The 19,528-nt window shown below is 35.6% G+C and overlaps 1 protein-coding gene across 3 annotated transcripts in view; it reads left to right on the plus strand.

The window, feature by feature from the left end:
* Positions 1–19,528, plus strand: part of ARID5B (AT-rich interaction domain 5B) — a 198,725-nt gene that overhangs the window by 20,023 nt on the left and 159,174 nt on the right. For all 3 annotated transcript variants that reach the window (XM_004616517.2, XM_055139448.1, XM_055139449.1), the window contains one exon: positions 12,811–13,036. In XM_004616517.2, the coding sequence (XP_004616574.2) occupies positions 12,811–13,036 (226 nt within the window). The remainder of the gene's footprint in view (positions 1–12,810; positions 13,037–19,528) is intronic.

A 19,528-nucleotide genomic window follows, 5' to 3' on the forward strand; every position in this document is an offset into this window, starting at 1 on the left:
TGATTTACTGACCACATCACTCTATCAATATATGACTTTAAATCACGGATATTCTTGCACTGTTCCTAGTAACTAGCATGGCCAAGAGCAGAGAATGTAGATACTTAGAATGTTGAGAATGAAAGTGAATGAATTCTCTGACAAAGAACTAGAGAGAGAGCAGTCTTTATTTCCTAGGCAGTTTATAGACACCCAGCATTTATGCAGAGCAGTTTCTATATCCTATTCATCCTTATGGCTGATACTTAACCTGGTGCCTGGCAGAGAGCAGGATCAATACAAATGGACTCAAGTTGAATGGGAATATTTACAACAGAATTCTTTCTGAATATAACACTAGCTAAAGCTCCTCTGCGTATGCTCTCTTAGAGGTGTCAGGGATGAATTCTTCTGGATTCCCTTTTGTAGTTGTTTTGGTAAAATGCCCAGTAACATTTGTTCATCCATCCATCCATCCACTCATTCATTCATCTATTCCTTAAGCTCCACCTGAAAGTGTATGGAATATTGGCAGTTCTGCAGATTTCAGCCCTGCCTTCAGAAAGCTTATCATGAGAAAAAAATATTTTCTGGTTTATACAACTTGCCTGACGTGGCAAAAAAAAATGGTGGAATCAGGTAGTTGGAGTTGTAATTGTCTGTCCTCTGTGTTGGCCTCCACATCACAGTCTTTTAGCAGAGGTAGATAGGTCACCAACTGTGGTTGCAAATTGGCTCTTACATTAATCCTGGCTTATTCAAAAACACTCAATGTTTTTCCAAACTGAGTTTAAGGCTTTTGATTGAAGCCTGAATCATTTACCGCAGCAGAGCATATCACCAGTAAAGGAAAAGCTAGAACTTAAAAATACAAAGCCCCTTTAAGTAATCCAATATAGGATAATTACATTATTAAATAAAGCTGTGGGTCTCAAATTATTCCACTGCCATTGTACATGTGAGGATAATAATGTGAACTGTGCTAAGTGAACAGAGCAAAAAAAAATGTTTAACAAGAGGGAGCATGTTTAAATAATATGTTTATGTTTAAGTAGAGGCTACACAAAATAGGGAGATTTACTTGGTTTCGACAGTAAAGTGTTTTAAATGGGCATAGGCTTTCTGTGATTCTCTGTGAAGACAGCTCCTTAGTTAATGACAGTAGTATAGCAAGACTCAGTGCCAGATCACCACTAACCTTGAATATCTCAGAAGACTTCTAACAATTTTCATATACTAATAAGTACAATGAATTTTCTTCTTCTTGAGGCTAGAGAGAGAATACAGAAGTTTAGGCGGTTAAGGTGTATGCCTTGCATGCAGCCAATCAAGGCTTGATCCCTGGCACCACATGTGGTGCCCCAAACCCTACCGGGAGTGATCCCTGAGTGCATTGTCAGAACTAAGCCCTGAGCACTACATGTGTCCATGTATCCCTTCCCTCCAAAAAATAAAAATAAGAGTTTTTTTCTTCCTTTAGGATCTTTATGGAAACAGGTCCTTCTGAACAGCATACCTGGGCGGAGAGGAATGTGTCTATAAAACTAGGTTTCAAAAGATCAGGAAATGTAAAGGTAGTGATTTAAAGTTGGTCAGCGTATTATCATATCTGGGTTGGCTGATGGTGGGTTTTGGTTTCATTGTTTTGGCTCTTATAGAATGTTTGCATAGGTAACTTTAACATTAGAATTAGCCTAATTTACCTTCTGCCCATGTATTAAGGGCCAGAGCTAAGTATATGGATGCTAAGCTGGTTTTTATTATGACAACCTGATTGTAGTTAAAAAATAGATGGTGGAGTTAGCATCCTATTAACTCTGCTAAGAGAAGAGTGGGTAGCCTCAAGCTTTCACCTTAGACAACTTCTGTAGATACTAAGTACTTACTTAGACATCATGAAGCATTCTCTTGCTCTTTGCAAGTTTTCCTTATTGTTAGTAAGAAATAATAACTATAAATGCAAGAGGAAAGAAATGCTACTGGGGTGAGGTGCAGGGAGGTAGTTTCACAGTCAGAGGTGCATGCCTTGCATGCTCTTCACAATAGCTCAAACCCCTGCATCACATAATACCTGCATCTTCCGAGCACTGCATGGTATGGCTCAATGATCACTAAACTGGATGTAGTTTGGGGATTCTAACATTCCCCAACATGTCCACTCATGACCACAGTTGGTTCCAGTTGACTTTGCCACAGGGAATGGACCCTAGACCCCTGAGCACTCCTTGAGAACAGCACCCCTGTCACCCTATCTATCCCCGCCAAATCCACAAATTAAACTGGTAATCTGGAAATTAATGAGAGGATGTTTCTGGGACTCTCTGAAGTGATTGTTTCCTAGTCAGGAAGCCAGGCTGCAGACTAGCAGGTTTTAGATTAGTGTGTATTAAAAATGTATTTAGGGACATAAAATATTTAGGATGTTTGAATTACTTGTTTAATACGCACATGCCGTTGGCTACACTATGAAGGATGGTCACATTCCATTTGACAAATCACACTTCAGGATAGTCTTCTGTTTGCATACTCTCTCTTATTTTGTCAGGGTGAAGTTCCAAAAAGCCATTGAGCCATTCACCCAATGTTCTGTAAGAGGGATGGGAAAAGGTTGGAAGAGAAGAGTCTGGCTTGGGAAATGGGAACCCAATACACAAATAAGTCTATTGCAAATCCATTTCACCATGTTAAGGGAGTCGGATTAGACCTTAGAGCATATTTGAGAATATCTTCATCACTCAGATAACAGAAGTTCTTCACATTTTTAACTTGCACCAAATGATGATTTTTGTGGTTTTACTATGTGGACATAAATAGAGTACAAAATTAAAATTAAAATTCATTTTGATCACAGAATGACTTTAAAGCCCTCTCACCCAAGAAAATTGGAGGGAGATAGGACAGGAATCTATTTTCTCAGGGTAGAAGTAGGGTTGAGTTTCTATTGAATGAGCTTAAGAGGCCAATTTCCTGAGGTATGCTGGTGCTACCAGGCTGGTGTCTGGTTCCATTTCAATTTTCTCATCTTCAAAATGGGCTGATCTCAGGGAATTTTGGTAGGGATTTGATGGGATGATTAGTAAAACATCTCAGTTTTCTACTGCTGTGTTCTTGAAGGCTGAGGAAAATGACTTAGACATTTAGATATTCTTAATTGCTTTCTGGCCCAACTTTCTTTTCCATTCCTTGGAGGAACCAGCAGAAATTGCAGGGATATTATAGGCATAATATCCGCGAAATATTGTTACATATCCAGACAAATAGCTAAAAGTTCAGAAAGCCACACAGATATCTGAGGTGAAATCTCAATACCTCTCACACTCATTGCAGTTAAAGTGATGTTTTATTATTATAGAGATAAGCCAGTATTTATCAGATTCCTACTCTGTGTTGACAATTATATTATAACAATGTCAGCATCTTAAGTACCCAATGTCACTTCTTAAAATGAACACGGACATTACACATAGTAGAGCTATTCTAGAATCCAGGCCTATTAGATCTAGAACTTCTTTCTCAGCTAATTGTTAATTTTACCCAAGATGAAACATCCAGACAGTGTACTATTAAAATAATAATAATGTTGTATGCCCTAAGTTCAGCTCAATCCTTGGCTCTCTGGGATGTATAAGAGAAGCAGAAGTTAAATGAGGGTACCTATCTCTGAAAAGGTGTCTGCAATTCAAGTTTTCACTGTAAAAGGCAGAAATAGGAAATTCAGCATTAAATAGTGATGCTTAACAAAGATATAAGATTACATATCCCAGTAATTAGAGCAGTAATTTCCAGATCAGGGACTGACTTAGAATTGATGCAGTTTATTTTTCTTAGTAAGGTCTTTAAGAAACAACTACTATTGGTATTCTCATATCTGGGGACAAAAAGGCTATTACAACATGGAAGTTCGAAGGATGCTGCTTCATCCTTCAAAGATTTAAGTGGAATCTTTGAAGATTTAAATGGAAAGAAACTATGGAGCCCTTCCAGATCACTGAGGCTCCTTTCTCTCTACCTCATGACCTAAGTGAGATCTGTCTATATTTTTCCCAAGACCTGTAATTCCGATAGAGTTTAGCACTGAGGTGCCTTACCCAGAGTGGGATAAAGGGAGGGCATTGAATGCAGGTGTTTATGCCGTGTTCTCTTGTGAGATTTTCTTGAGGCTCATGTAGTCCTAAGTATGAGTTATTGACATTGGTAAAAGTTTCTGTTCTGACACTGGCTATCACCCTGAACCATCTCTGACACTTTGGCCTAGGAGTGGTGATGGCTGAGATGTTATGAGCCCAGGTCCTTTTACTACCTGAATTTTGTTGGGCTTTATATTCCATCAATGCCTCTGTCATTAGTGCCCTTGTAAAATCCTCCTTAGATTACTACTACTCTCATATTGCATCTATTTCCAGTTGGGATTATGGATAACCTTCAAGATCTAGCAAATAGAGCTTTATGAAGTGTTCAGTGCATTGTCCTACTTTTTCCCATTTTACTGCTGATGAGTGAAAGCTTCTTATTAGCCGACATAACATTTCCCGCCCCCCCCTTTTGTCTATAGAATGAAGTGTTTTTACTCTCTCTGTAGGTGTCCTTTCGAAGAACACATTCAAGTGTGGTAGGAAAGAGTGATTGAGCAAAAGGCTAGGAGCCTTGAATTGCAGATGAATGAGGGACCTAGGGAGTGGCCAGTTTACTGCCCCCAGACCCCAAAGTGCCACTTCCTTCCCCAAGTTGAAGTTCACTGATATACATATCACAGGCACACATGCCTGACAAATATGGTTAGAGCACAGATGAAGAGGTAGGGCTGTTCTTTCTAAAAATTGATGCAAGTTTTTCTTCATTTTTGGTTTCTGTCTTGATGGAAATTTCCCACTGTTGTTGAACCATTACGCAGAGCACTATTTTGCCTTCACAATTTATTTGGCTGATATTACCTATTGGTGTGTTCCACGTTTTGAACGTTTATCATAGTTTAATTGCTATCAAGGACATTTTAAAAAGCAGCAAGAGTCACAGAAAATTGAAATGAATATTCAACCAAGTTTTCATGTTTTTTATTTCTGATTTTAAACCTTGCTTCCTTACTACTGTGATAGAGCACTGTGTATTTACTGTTTTGGACTCTATTATAATACTGAATATAAGCAGTGATCTCTTATTGGGCATCCTGTGGCCTTTTAGTGGAGGCTTCATTTATGGACTCTCTCCTGAAGAATGATGTCTTAGAAAAGATACTTTTTCTTTTACTATCTTAGTAAATATAGTTTTTTTTTTTTTTTTTTTAAAAACACACACTGAATTAAAGTTGCTTGGATAGGTTGGGAGTTCAAAATCTTGCTTGTTCAGGCCTGCTACTTGGACACATTTGGGTGGTGGTTGGGAAAATAGGAAATAACGGTTATGGGAAGATGTAATGGTGGTGGGATTGGTGTTGGAATATTGAATGTAATATAGAATTGTGAACAATTTTATAAAATAAAATTAAACTAAAACGAAAAACTAAAAACAAAATCATGCATATGTCACAGCCTTAAGGTAAGGTGTTCAGGCATATTCTACTATTCCATCCCATGAGGTCATTTAGAAACCAAGTCTCTTCTCATCTCGAGTGACTTGCTCTCATTTCTATGTTCCTCATCAGACACATTCCTATTAAGGTTAGACCTGAAATTTTTCATATCACAAACATTCCATTGATTAGAAGTGTGACTGTACTTAACTGTAAGCTAGATAGAGAAATAGTATCTTGATTTGTTTCCAGAAAATGTGCACATTATTATTGTTGTTATCATTTTGTTTCCGGTCTAGATGTGCTCAGAGAGTACTCTAGATGTACACCTAAATGTGCTCCATGTTTACTCCTGGCTGTGTGCTCAGGGTTCTCACCCAGTGGGTCTCTGGAGATCATATGTGGTGCTAGAAATTGAACTTGGATCAGCTGCCTGCAAGGCAAGTACCTTACCTCCTGTAGTAGGTTCTCTCCAGTTCCTGTAGTTTATTATTAAATAAAAAAGGGTGAATAAAAGTTGGGAGAGTTCAGCACATTGGGAAATGTTAAAGTACCCTGTGTCAACTTTTCAAAATATTTTCTTACACACAAATGGATCCAAATGGGCTTCTGCTCTCCTTGAGGTGCCTTTGAGACATTTAAACTCCAAAGCGATTAGATTCTGTATGAGTTTTGGGAAACAAACTGTGAAAGGTAGTCATTGGCTTCGAGAAAAAGTATTACAATCCCCTTGGACAATGATTTCTTCAAGGAGAGCTATGCAGTAATTGAATACCTAGATGCAAGTGGAAACTAAGGATATGTTTCCTACAATTCCTGAGAAGGAGATGGAAGGAGGAGGAAGAGAAATCAAAAAAAGAAGAGAAATTTGTATTGATAGGTGCTGAGTAGGTATTCTCCCTGGTCTCCTGAGTATGTGCCATCTGCTGAACAGAGCCACTGACTGCCTTTGTTCAAACTGTCTTTTCAAGAATGTTTATATAGTAAACAGCTTTGAAAGACAGAGGAGGTGTCATACATCAGAACAAGAAAAGGGCAGACATACGTAATGACTAGCATTAAATATTTGCATTTTCCTGGCTTAGCGTTCTTCTCCAGGAATGTCTTCCACTCTGTATACAGTTGCCATCTAGCGTTTTTTGATTTCCTTTTGGGAATTTGAATATTGATGAGCCAGTTAGTATCAACTAATTAATTACAGTGAATGTTCTGATAATTTGACTATAGCTCTTGTTGTGAACAATGAGCCATCTTTTTACCCCTTATCTCTGACCAGGATTCTGAAGCATCCAAGAAAGGTAGCAGGCTAACCTGTAAGTTTGAAAGTTAAAGGTGGTCACTGTCACTGTCATATCATTGCTCATCGATTTTCTCAAGCGGGCACCAGTAACGTCTCCATTGTGAGACTTGTTGTTACTCTTTTTGGCATATTGAATATATATGTCACGGGTAGCTTGCAGGCTCTGCCGTGCGGGCGGGATACTCTTGGTAGCTTTCCAGGCTCTCGGAGAGGGATGGAAGAATCGAACCTAGGTCGGCCATGTGCAAGGCAAGCGCCCTACCCACTGTGCTATTGCTCCTTGTTCTCAAAAGTTTTTAGTCCAGACCTTTAAAAAATTTTGTTTCCTCTTTTATACAGTCAACACCCAGCAATGCTGTCAGAGGACAGGGGTAGTGAGGGCCTGATGGTTCACTGCTCTGACCTCAGAGTGCTTGGGCAGCACCAGGGCTATTTTGGGAAGGACTCATGTCGGGAATTGGACTCAGGGCCTCAAGCATACTGGAGATGGGCTCTACCATTTGAGCTATTGTCCTGGTCCCTCAACACCTTTCACATAAATGATTGAGAACCTTAATTTCTCTTGGTTAGGTGGGTCATATGTACTGATATTTCCTGTATTAAAATCTTTAAGACTTGCTACTTTATTTAAGAATAAAAATATTTCATCAATGTTCAAAAAATTAACATCAAACTGGCCACATCAGGTAAAAATGGATCATATTTATAGACATACAACTATAGAAACTTTGGGCAAACAATTAGGAGAAATTCTTTATGGTGACACATTAACCAAAGAGGTATAGGTAAAGCATCAAAACAACAATTCATGAAATTAAAACACACACACACACACACACACACACACACACACTGATAAATTGGTCTTAATTGGACTTTAAAAATTTTACTTTGTGAATGACTGAAGTACAAGAATGCACAATCTACAGAAAGGTGGTTATCTTTTTATTTTTTTTACTTTCTAAACTTTATTTTGAATACACAATCTACAGAAAGGTCCTTATCTTTTTTTTTTGCATTTTAAATCTTATTTTGAAATAATTATTCCACAGATTCGTGGAAACTTATGGTAAAATGTTCAGAGATATTTTATATAGTTTTGACTTATTTTCTTCCAGAGATAATGCCCTCTATAAGTAAAATATAGAATCCAATCAAAATGGCACAGTTTTCAAATCACACACCAGAAACAAAAAATAAATTGATCAAAAGGTACAATCAAGAACTCTCGAAATTCAACAGTGAGAAAACAAGCCCATTTTTAGAATGGACAAAAGAAACACATTTCACCAAAAAGGATATGTATATGGCAAATTAACACCTTCAAAGGTGTTTCATATCATTAGTCATTAGGGAGATGAAAACTAAAAATATGATAAGCCATTACATACATATTAGAATGGCAATAATAAATTAGTTATCCATGCATAACAACTAGAACTCTCACTTGTTGGGAAATACTAAATGGTGCACTTTGGAAAGCGGTCAGACAATTTCTATAAAATTAAATATATACTTGCATGACTCAGCAATTCTTCCTCTGAATATTTACACTAAAGGGTCAAAATTAAAGTCACAGAAATCCCTGTATGTGGATGTTTTATAGCCTCTTTGTAGTCATCAGAGTTGGAAACAATTCAGTGTCCCCCACAAACTTTGCTATATGTCCATATCATGGGATACTTTCAGTGGTGAAAAAGGAGCATGCTCTGCAGAAATGTGGACTCAAAGACAGTGTGTTGAGTGTGGTCCATATGCAGAAATGTGGACTCAAAGACAGTGTGTTGAGTGTAAAAACATAATCTGTCACAAAGATTTTCTATTGTATGATTGAATTTATAAGACATTTTAGAAAACAAAAAAGCAGATCTGCGGTTGCCATGTGTTAAAACTCATAGCACTATATACCGAAAAGAAAAAAAAAATGGACTGTAACTTAATTTTTTAAATAAAATAAAGAGCAATATAAACTGATCATGCAAAAGTAAGGCATTTAAAATGGAAATTAGTGATATTTTAAATCCTCCCAAATTAGCAAAGTCTTTTTACATTTTTATAAATCATTTCATTGTTAAGCTTAATAGCAACAGCTGGATTCTCATAACTACTATTGCATTAACTCTTTTGCGGAACCATATGTCATCTGGTCTCTGAAAAACAAAAACCACAATACACTTGAAAAAGAATAAAAATAATAAAAATCAAATAATGTCTTAGTGTTATTACAATCATTGTTTTGACTCTTATGAACCACCTGAAATAGTCGTGTGGATTTACCAGTTTATGGACCACACTTTGAGAACCACAGATTCAATAAAATTGTACCAAATTTTAGTTATTTTTGTAATATCTTGACAACTTTTTCCCTCTTACGCACTATGTTTACTTAATGGTTTTGTTCAAATTGATATTTTTCAGCTTAAATTTATTTTAAAAGGAAACTTTCCATATCTCCTATAAATGGAAAACCAGTACACTTTCCCATAAATGGAAAGTAACCACAAAGATAAATAAGCAATGAGTCGTCTGTATTTTTCAAAAAAATGTAAGTTTATCTGTGTATCATCTTAACTCATCTCTTCATGGAATGCATTAGAAAGTATCAATTCAGAGAAGCAATGGCAGTGACAGCGATAGCCAATTGACATGTTGCTTGATTTTTAACTTTAATTTAATCTTTACAATTACCATGAGAGGTAAGAACTATTAGTAACATTCCCTCATCCCCATTTAAAAAAAAAAACAACGGTGCATAGGCAATTTAAAGAAGTTGCCTTGTGTTGCCCAGTGAGTAAATTGCAGGCTTAAGAATTGAACCCAGGCATTCTGGCTCCAGAGTCCAGTACAGGATTCTGGATTATACCTGAAGATACACTAAGAAAAGTCTCCAAATCTCACTGTCCTCATCAGTAAATTGAAGGAGCTAGATTAAATCAGGCCACACAAATTCCAATGTTAGTACTTGTCCAAGAGGTCCAGCACATAAGGAAAAAGTATATTGCATGCAATGTAGTAGGGAAGAGTGAGGTCAACTATGAACTTTTCATTAAGAGAAGCAACTGCCAGTCACTTTCAATTATTTTGGACAGGGTCGAATCTAAAGGTTTAATGTATGCATTGCATTTGATAAAAATCCTTTTATTTTATAATATGGCCAAAAAATAACACATATACTTTACATAAATTTACCAGTTTTTACAACACGTCGTAGTGTTCAGCCTTACACAGATGCTGACTCATTTATGATTTCTTGACTGCATGATCTCTTCTGTCTTTAAGGGTTTCATGATTGAATAAGATGTTTTTATTCATTGATAGAAATAAAATTCAAAGCATAGAAATAGGCAGTTTAAAACAATGATGAAAGGGAAATGTACTTAGAAAGTGTCTTCAGACAGCCTACATAAATATTGATTAGAGACTGGGTTAATTGAAAAGCCAAGATACATTAATAGAATAACAAAGTGAACTTTTTTTGTATTCCTTTTGTGTTGTATTAGAGTAAATCAGCAATATTTATCCAGGACTAATTCTCTGTTTGCAGAGGGCTAATGTAATCATGAGATGAGCTTATTGAAATTCTTTTCTTAGACATAGAGCCCTGCCTGAGAATGGTGAGTACTAGGAACTTTAGTCAGCACTTGCTCAGAATAGTAAGTACGAACATGTGATTTATGTCATTGTGTGTACAGAGTAATGTTTCCTGAGACATTTTTTTATATATATGTTGGCTATTTTGCTTTGGGGGTTGGTTTGTTGTTTCCCAGTCCTTCACTTATCAGATTTCCTTCTAAATCCTGGCATTTGACAATGTTGCAGGGCCAGTTCTCTGTGAATCCACAGTAAAACATACTGGCGGTTTCACAATTAATCCAAACTTGGGTTTATGGATTCTGCATGTTTATCTGAATTCCTACATTTGTTTTTATGTATGTGTATATTTAGAAGACTTGTTTGAGAGCGAAAGAGGAGGGAAGACAAAATCTATAGACTGACTGAATCATGAAAGATGGGTTTATTCATCAATGACATCATAAGGATTGTATTTTCTCTTGGTTAATAAACTATTTGTTTGGCGGGCATTGTAAGCCAGCCAGAGCTAGTCATACCATTTCTTGGAAAAGATCTGAAGCAACTGGTAATTGAAATGATAATTATTTGATCATAGTTAGAGCTATTTGAAAATAACACTCATCTCCAGACTTGTCTTTTTTAGGAACCATATTTGGTTATTTGTTGCCAAATTTCTTCTTTGCTAATTTTGAGACTTAATGACCTTGATACTTAATTATTTTTCAATATATTCTAAACTTGATTTCTGGTGTGCCCCTTCTGGAAACTGTTCCCATATGCTTTGAAACAATACCCAGCCTGAATTTTTATTCTGACATTTAATAATCACCATGTAATAGCTATAAAATGCGTGACAACTCCAGATCTTTTATTTCAATAGGATGGTGTATTGAAGCTGAGTGAAATCATTGAAATGGTACTTTGTAATATGCCTCATTGTTTATGAAGTATCAAAATTTTTTTTTCTTGAGCAGAGGATAAAAACATAGTTTCACTTTGTCTCCCACTTAGTTGAAGTTCATATTTAATCATGATAAGAGAAAGGCTCCATTAAGAAAGTTTTACTTTTCATTTTTGAGAGAGTATTTGTTATTTTGCCATTGCTTAACAAACTTTCTTCTCAGAAGCAGCTTGGAACTGTATGAGGAAAAGTGAAATTTTAGATCCTACTTTAAAACATTTTGAAAAACTAAATCCAAGGCTTCTCATTGTGTAAAGCTTATCTAATAAACCCCTTTTTGTTTGCTTTGGAGTTGTGTGTATGTGGGGTGTGTGTGTGTGTGTGTGTGTGTGTGTGTGTGTGTGTGTGTGTGAAGAAAGACAGAGTGGAGTGGTGTTTAACAGTAAAATTAGCAAAAATCACTTGTGAATTCCTTTTAATAGCTCAGAGACATCTTCCTGTTGTTTGTTAAAAATGTTTTTAAGATTTTGTAAGCTTAGTTTTTCACAGCTATGCTTTCTTCAGAAATTTGAAGTAAAAGTAATGAAAGAAGTCAGTTCAAGTTGAAATGTCAAATGCTTCAAATAATTTAACTTAAAATCCTGTGAGATGATCTTCTTAAGCCTTTGCAAAGAATCTTTGGTTGAGAGAGGCCCTCTTTCTCTTCATGTACAGATACCTATTAAATATCTTGTTGGATTAATTCTGAGTCAGAAAACTTGGCTGTTTCCTGGAAACAATTAGAAATACTTAAAATTTAAATTTATGATCCACAGGAGAAACTTAAGTTTCAACTACTTTTCTTAGATTCAAAGACTTTCTCCTCACCCTCCTTCTTGCCTCTTACCGCATATGTATTAGAAGAAAAAATCAGTTCATTTCTCAACTTACAAAGTTTTAAAGAAACATGAGAATGTGTAAGTTTCTTTCAGTGGGAAGCACATAACATTTATGAAGTATTTCTTTGGGGATTACATCACAGTTTTATTTAATTTTTAGGACAAAAGTTAAATTCAATATTTGTGTAGAAGCCAAGGGAAAATGTACCATAAACATAGGAATTTTGGGGTGAGTCAGAGTTCCAAGAATCCCAGATTTACTTAGACCATTTATATAGAGACAGGCCAACCATTAGTCATCTAGCTCTCAATTTTTACTTTTGCAATTAATTGTACCCAAAATTTAGCTTTCACCCAAGAGGTCAGATAGGTAAAGGGAATTTTGGTAACAGTAATTAAAAATAATTATTGGGATCATTGACAATAATATAGACACGTTCTAAGCTAAAATCATACATATATTATTATAAAGTGCTCTCAATTAAACAACTAAGTAGTTGAAAAACCATTGAACTGCAGTGAGCTATTGAGGATTCTTTGTCACTAAAAAACACATCGCTTGCATCAAATTAAATCACTCATACAGTATTTCAGATGAAATTTGTTGAAAACCTATTATTTACCTTAGACCATAGAATAATGCTTTTTGTTCTTCCCCAACTACCCCTTCTAGGACGAAGTCATTGCTGTTTCTGAGAAGGTTATTGTGAAGCTTGAAGACCTGGTCAAGTGGGTGCATTCTGATTTCTCCAAGTGGAGATGTGGCATACCTGCTGGGACAGTGAAAACTGAGGTCTTGGGAAAGAATGGACAGAAGGAAGCTCTGCTGAAGTACAGGCAGTCAACCCTAAATAGTGGACTCAACTTCAAAGATGTCCTCAAGGAAAAGGCTGACCTTGGTAAATATAACTTGTACTTTAAATCTAATATGTGGGCATATTTGTTAACTTATTTTTTTATTGTAGGTTTTCCTGGAAACTATAATTACATATATATTTATTATACATGTATATGTATAACCAATGTACAGTGTACACACATACACATGTATATAATTTTTTTACCTTCCCAAGGTCCTGGGGGTATAGTTGGACAGTGACCATGTGGGTTAGTCATGGGCATTGTCTATTAGATCCCAGGGTATCTATGTGAAGAACCCAGTAATGGAAACTGGCTTACAAAACATGTGGCCCTAAGAAATTTCCATTTGATATGAAAGCATGACTTAATTAGGGCACTTAAAATGGAATAAATGAATAGCTTAAGTATTTGTTCTAAGTAGATACTATGACTCTATTAATAACATGTCAGAATTGGATGACATACGCTGATGGAAAAGTGAGGAAGAGAGATGAGTGACTTAAATGTAGCAAGGAAGCTATGCCAAAATGAAGAAACTACTAGTTGATTACTTAGGGCATATATTTTCCTGAGATTTTAAAATTCAGTGTTCACCATCAATTCTATATTATTCTTTTCCCTTCCCTTTACCCCTTTCTATGCTAAGTTTAAAGGAGAACTTCGGTTTTAGAGTTACTCAAGTTTTAAATTTTAGTAGCTATTGTTGCTTATTAGCTCTGTGACCCTGGTACATAATCAGACCTCTAAACCTCAGTTTCCTCATCTAAGAATATGGGAACTTTACAGGGTTGCAGTGATATATAAGATAGTAAAATACTAGGATGATAATTGGCATATAAGAATAGCTCACAATTAATTCTGTTGATGTTTCATAATACTTTCCTCTCCAGGAAAATTTTGTGTCCTTGGGTCTTTTCCCCCCTCTTACTGTGGCATTTCACTGACTTGTTCTAGCATTGCTCAATACTGAAGTTGTTGACCTCTGATTTAGACCAGTTATTTCCTCTTTAGGCAAAGAGGAACTTTACTTTAACATATTAAGGCATCTTTTTCTTTCATTTTAGCACAATGCTGATTTTCATAGTATTAATGTGAGAACTTCCTGTTTTTTTCAAAACTAGAATTTAACTATTACAACTATTTATTTCAATTGGCAAACAAGACACTGACTAACCCCAGTAACTCACTTAAGCCTTTCCTGTGATTCTGCTTTCTGATGAGTTGTGCTCTGTTTGAGAAATAACATTAAGATTTTCTTGTAATTTGACTTTAATAATCAACAGTTTCCTGGCATCTTGTAGTAGATGTCAGATGGCAATATTTGGGACATGGTGACCTGATTGTCATGCGCACATTTAGAGAAAATTTTTAATCTAGTGGTTTTAATTTTTTAAACTAATCTATGTATGTATATGTGTGTGTATGTACACACACACATACACACATATATGCTGTTCCCCCCTGATTCTGTGGCCATAATACTTGTCTTTTGACATGTACAAATGCTGAATAATGTCTTAGTGTGATTTTTAAAAATATATTATCTAAGTTGCAATACTATTATCTTATGTTTTCTTTAACATTAAAACCTACTTTTGTTTGATTTGTTTTTGAGTTATGGAATATACTGTTACTAATAAAAACTAAACAGGAAACCCCACGGGGGACAAAGGATGTGTAGATGGTTAAGCTTGATGTCACACATATAAACAAGAGTATTTATAGCAGAGTTGTTTTGTGTCTAAAATTGATAGTTTATTAATGAACATGAAAGAAACCCAATCTCTCAATTCTCTCAAAGAATTTAGAAGCTTTGATCTTCCTGAATCTTATTTAAAATAATCAATTCCAGAAGAAATTGGTTTATAGTGGATACTCAAAGTTCTCAGAGACTTATAAATCTAGCTTTAAAATAATGTTTCTTGTTGAGTCTGACATCTTGCCAAATTCTTTGTTTAGTAGGGCAAAAAAAAAAAAAAAGAAACCAAGGAATGTGTACTGATAAAAGACTGCTTAGGTGATATGATTTTTCTTTTGTCTCTCTCTTGAGAGGGATAACTCTGGGATCACTACTAAGGAAGGGAAAATCATCAACTGGAGGTTTAATTGGGAGGGTCGCCTTTGTTAAGCAAGAGACACTATACACTTCTTTTCTTTTTTTTTAAGTAAATTCCCCTTTAAGGATAGAATTTGGGGCCTTGAAATTCTACTCAGTTGGTATGAACTGTGGGGAATTTGAGACAAATAGCTTTTGTAATTGGAATGCACACTGTGTTGTAATAAAGTGGAAAAAGAAACAAAAACTTTCCTTAATGTAATGAGTTTCCATTATCTGTGTGATCTAAGGTTTACAAGTCTACATTGTTAGGATTTATATTGGGGAGACAGGGGGTGTCATTTGCTCTATGCATTCCTGTTCGAGCAACTTTCCCTTCAACCCCTTCCTTTCTCTGTCTACAACATCAAAATATTTGTTGTCTGTACCTCTCTTTCGGCACAGTGGTTTTCTTATCTCTCTTTCTCTTGGCCACACTGAAACCACTTCCAATACCACATTGTTAATGGAAGTTCACACACTTATTAGGTTTTTTCCTTCTGTAGAACCCTTCTAGCTTTTCATTGTTCTTACCAAAGAAAGACGATGAACTCTGAGATTACTTAAGACCCTCTCTTTTTATTTTATTTTTTTTTTGGTGGAAGTAAGCAGAGAATGGAAAGAGCTCACCTTTCCATGGATGAACTAAAACTCCAATATGTTTTTAACTGAGCTATTTCATCATATTAAAGCATAAATAATAAGAAAGTAGTAATAGTAAAAGAGCAAATTGTTAATGAAATTAAACATAGGAAAGCTAATTAAAAAACTGTTCATGCTCAATGTTGAGATAGAATAAATTCCCTTTAATCCTAGTTTGTGTCACTTCCTGTCTCTCTAAGTAGTACAAAAAAAAAAAACCAACAACAATAAAAAAACAAAGGAATGTTCTCACAAATGTGTGTCTGCCAACAAATTAATACTCTGCAAAAAGAAACTCTGCCCCACATGGCAGCTTCCAATAACTGTTCTGATTCAAATCACAACTCTTTCATTGTTTTTATTCCTTCCTTCCCCTTCAAGGACAAAACTTCAGCTATCATATTTGCTTTTAAAAAATCTTTGGCATTGTCATTTAAGATACTAAATGGTGATTAAAACCATAGATTAAGAGAGTGGGAGAACTAATAATCTTAAAAACATTTCAGAGATGTGTTAGAGTATTTGTCCCTTTCTTTTTGTCCTTTTCTAAAAAAGAAAGTTCATGTGAAACCAATGCAAATTGTGACTTTACTCAGTGAGATATTTTACCTTCTTTCAGACAGTTTCATACTGGAGGTTATTAAAAAAGAAAAAAGAACTATGTTAAAATAGGAGGGTTAAGGAATGTATTATTCATAAGCATAACGAACACAGAAACCTGTTTTTCCAGAAGAATCAGGTTGATTAAATCATTCACTCTACAAGCCTCTAGTTATTTATTTTTGTCTTTAGAATTACAGTACTTAGCTTTTATAATAAAGTGGACTTGATACCCATATTTGGTATGGCAGTTTGAAGTACTCAGATGAAGAATTATTTCATTTGACAAAATTTTTAGCAACTAAGGAATATAAAAGCTATCTGTTAAACATAGAAACTTGAATTTTTTTATTCCTTGGGCTATAGTTTGAAAAAAATCAAATTATTTTATATAACACTGCTTCTTACAGAGTTCCTTTAAGTGAAGTATGAAAGCTGCAGTGTAAGCTTTATTGGCCTATAAATATGTCATTATAGTTGGACTACATTTATATGCTTTGAATTGTTGTTTAAGCCAAGAAAATATGTCTCTACAGGTTGACTTTTTATTGAAACCCTTTGAGGCATACAACAGAATGTATTTTAGGCCAAGGTTATTAAAACAGCATTTTCATTTTTTTGCAGCAGACTCATTGTCAATTATGCTGCCACAAACTGTCTGTGGATGGGCAGTTACGAATGGTTTCATCTCCAAATGTGTCTTTAGAAAAAGTCTGAGCTGAAATTGAGAAAAGAGACCAAAAGATTGTGGGTGTGGGTATGGTTGGATTTAATGATGGGAGGGTTCTCTCAGTTTAATTTCTGTTTCTAAAGTTCCATCAAACTGAGAAAGAGGGGCTTCCCCTCTCTGTTCAGTTTCTGGGACTTTTATTGTACTTTTGGGCAACATGATGATATTTGAAATATAGTGGGTGGGAGAGTTTAAGCTCTACCTGTGCATGTGTCATATGCAGAAAGAGTCTGGACCTTCAGGTTACTACATTCAAAACTGGTATTGATGTGTACCTTGCTTTATCTTTTTGGATTTTCAGAAGATCAACTGGGTAAAAAATTAATTAGCACACTTTGAAATATTTGGTTTACTAATATCTGAGAGATAATATTATTACATTATTATTAGGGGGTACTTCTAATAAGTCAATCATAACTTCCTATAATTTAGTAACTCCTAATAATAATATTATGATAATACCTCTCAGAGTATTAAAGATGAAGATGCTATTAAACATCTTTCAGATATATATACTAGCATACATGCATGTACATACACATATACATTTATATCTTATATAGGTTTTCTATTCTTTGAAATTCTGTCAAAATACATTGTATCCTGAGTGACCAATAGCGTCTTTGCTTGGAATGTTTAGAGGCTTTGTTGAGATCACCTTTAAGTTTTATATGTTTAGCTGCTTGCTGGGTTGTAGAAATGGGAAGGATTCTCACTTTATGTTTGAAAAAAAACAATATTAATATTTCTAGTAAGAGTATTCTAAAGCTGAAAACTTGTCCTGGGAAGGATTTTTCACCTGAGATAGCTGATTAGGATTGGATACATGCCTCTTCTTTTTATTTCTCTCGATTCACATCTAGCAATGCTCAGGGGTAACTCCTGGCTCTGCACTTAGGAATTACTCCTGATGGTGCTAGGGGGACCATACAGGATACTGGGAATCGAACCCGGGTTGACTACGAGCAAGGCAAATGCCCTACCCAATGTGCTATCACTCCAGCCCTGGATACATGCTTCTTATAGCTGACATTCCCATGACCCTTTATTGAAATAGTCCTCAACCTTCTTTTGTTTTGATTGGAGCATCACAGTAGTTTTCAATTCTTCACCAGGATTTTTTTACGGAATCACTCACCTTTTTGACTAGTGGGAGACCCTTCAAGTGGCCCTTTGCACCCTGTTACCTATTTGAACTGTAGAAACTCTTCTTTGCCCAGATCCCTAAGGAGCGAGATTTAGGAACGTCTCCTTGTAAAAGGGAAACCACGCTTTTTCCACCAGGAATCATCCTCTAGGTAGGGCTATACTTGATCAAAACTTTAACTCTGCTTTCCTTTGAGTTTTATGACTTTAATTTTTCTGCTCTTCAGAGCAAAATGGAGGAAAATGATGCTATTTTGTCAGTACATTTCCTGAAATATGGTTACATATTTTGTTATTGTTGTTTCAAAAAACAGTAAATTAAGTGTTGACTAATTGCGAATGAGTATCAGTCAACTAATATGGCAGGAGCCACTGTGACTCAACATCAATGATGTGCCTTTTTTGCTTCTTGAGCTGTATATAATAGCAGTGAGGATAATACTTGCTTCAATTACTTTGTGCCTCTGTATGATCTACAGTTGAAGAACAGCTTATCATTTGGCTTATTTATGTGGTCTGATCATATATGATAGAGAACAAGTCTCCCTTAAATTATCATGTGTTAGTTTAACTCATTATCATCCTTCTAGCCTCTAGCTGTTCTTCCTTTTTGTTTTATGTTTTTGTTTTTCTGGTGCTTTGTCTTTGATCAGGTAGTCTTTAGGCATATCTCTGATATACATGGAGAAGGCAAACAACCCACCCATACTTCAATATCAACTTCATTTCTTAGTGAGCTCTTTATGGTGGTCACCATCTAATGAGAAGATCATGAAAATTTTTTAATTCCTCCTATGACTTGAGCTCCTTGTTATATATATAAAACCTTTGGTTACTGTTTGTATGACTTGAATTGACTGGGAAAAATTTTTTAAATTTAATTTTAGATTTTATATTTTAAAGCGTGTTTTTAATTGAGGTACTGGGAGTTACAGTATTGTTAATTATGCTTTTCATGCATGTATCATTCCAACACCACACCCATCACCAGAGAGCCTCCACCGGGGCCCCAAGGGGAACCTCCCCAGTACCCTCTCTCCAATGTAAGCTCAGTTCTCTTGTTTGGATGATTTGGGCCATTTTGTATTTCCTTCCTCTGTTTTGTTTTATCCAACATATGAAAGACTTCTCTTTTGTTTATTTTAGACACAGTGGGCAGTGCTCTGGACTGACTCCTGGTCCTTTTCAGGGATCACTCTTGGTGGGGTTCTGATCATATGGGCTGCTGGGAATTGAACCCTGCTTGACCATATTCGAGGTTATCCGCTATACTATCTTCTAGCCTTAAGAGACTGGTTTTAAAAAAAAATATATATA

The sequence above is a fragment of the Sorex araneus genome, chromosome 5 (genome assembly GCF_027595985.1).
Source record: "Sorex araneus isolate mSorAra2 chromosome 5, mSorAra2.pri, whole genome shotgun sequence".
NCBI lineage: Eukaryota > Metazoa > Chordata > Mammalia > Eulipotyphla > Soricidae > Sorex > Sorex araneus.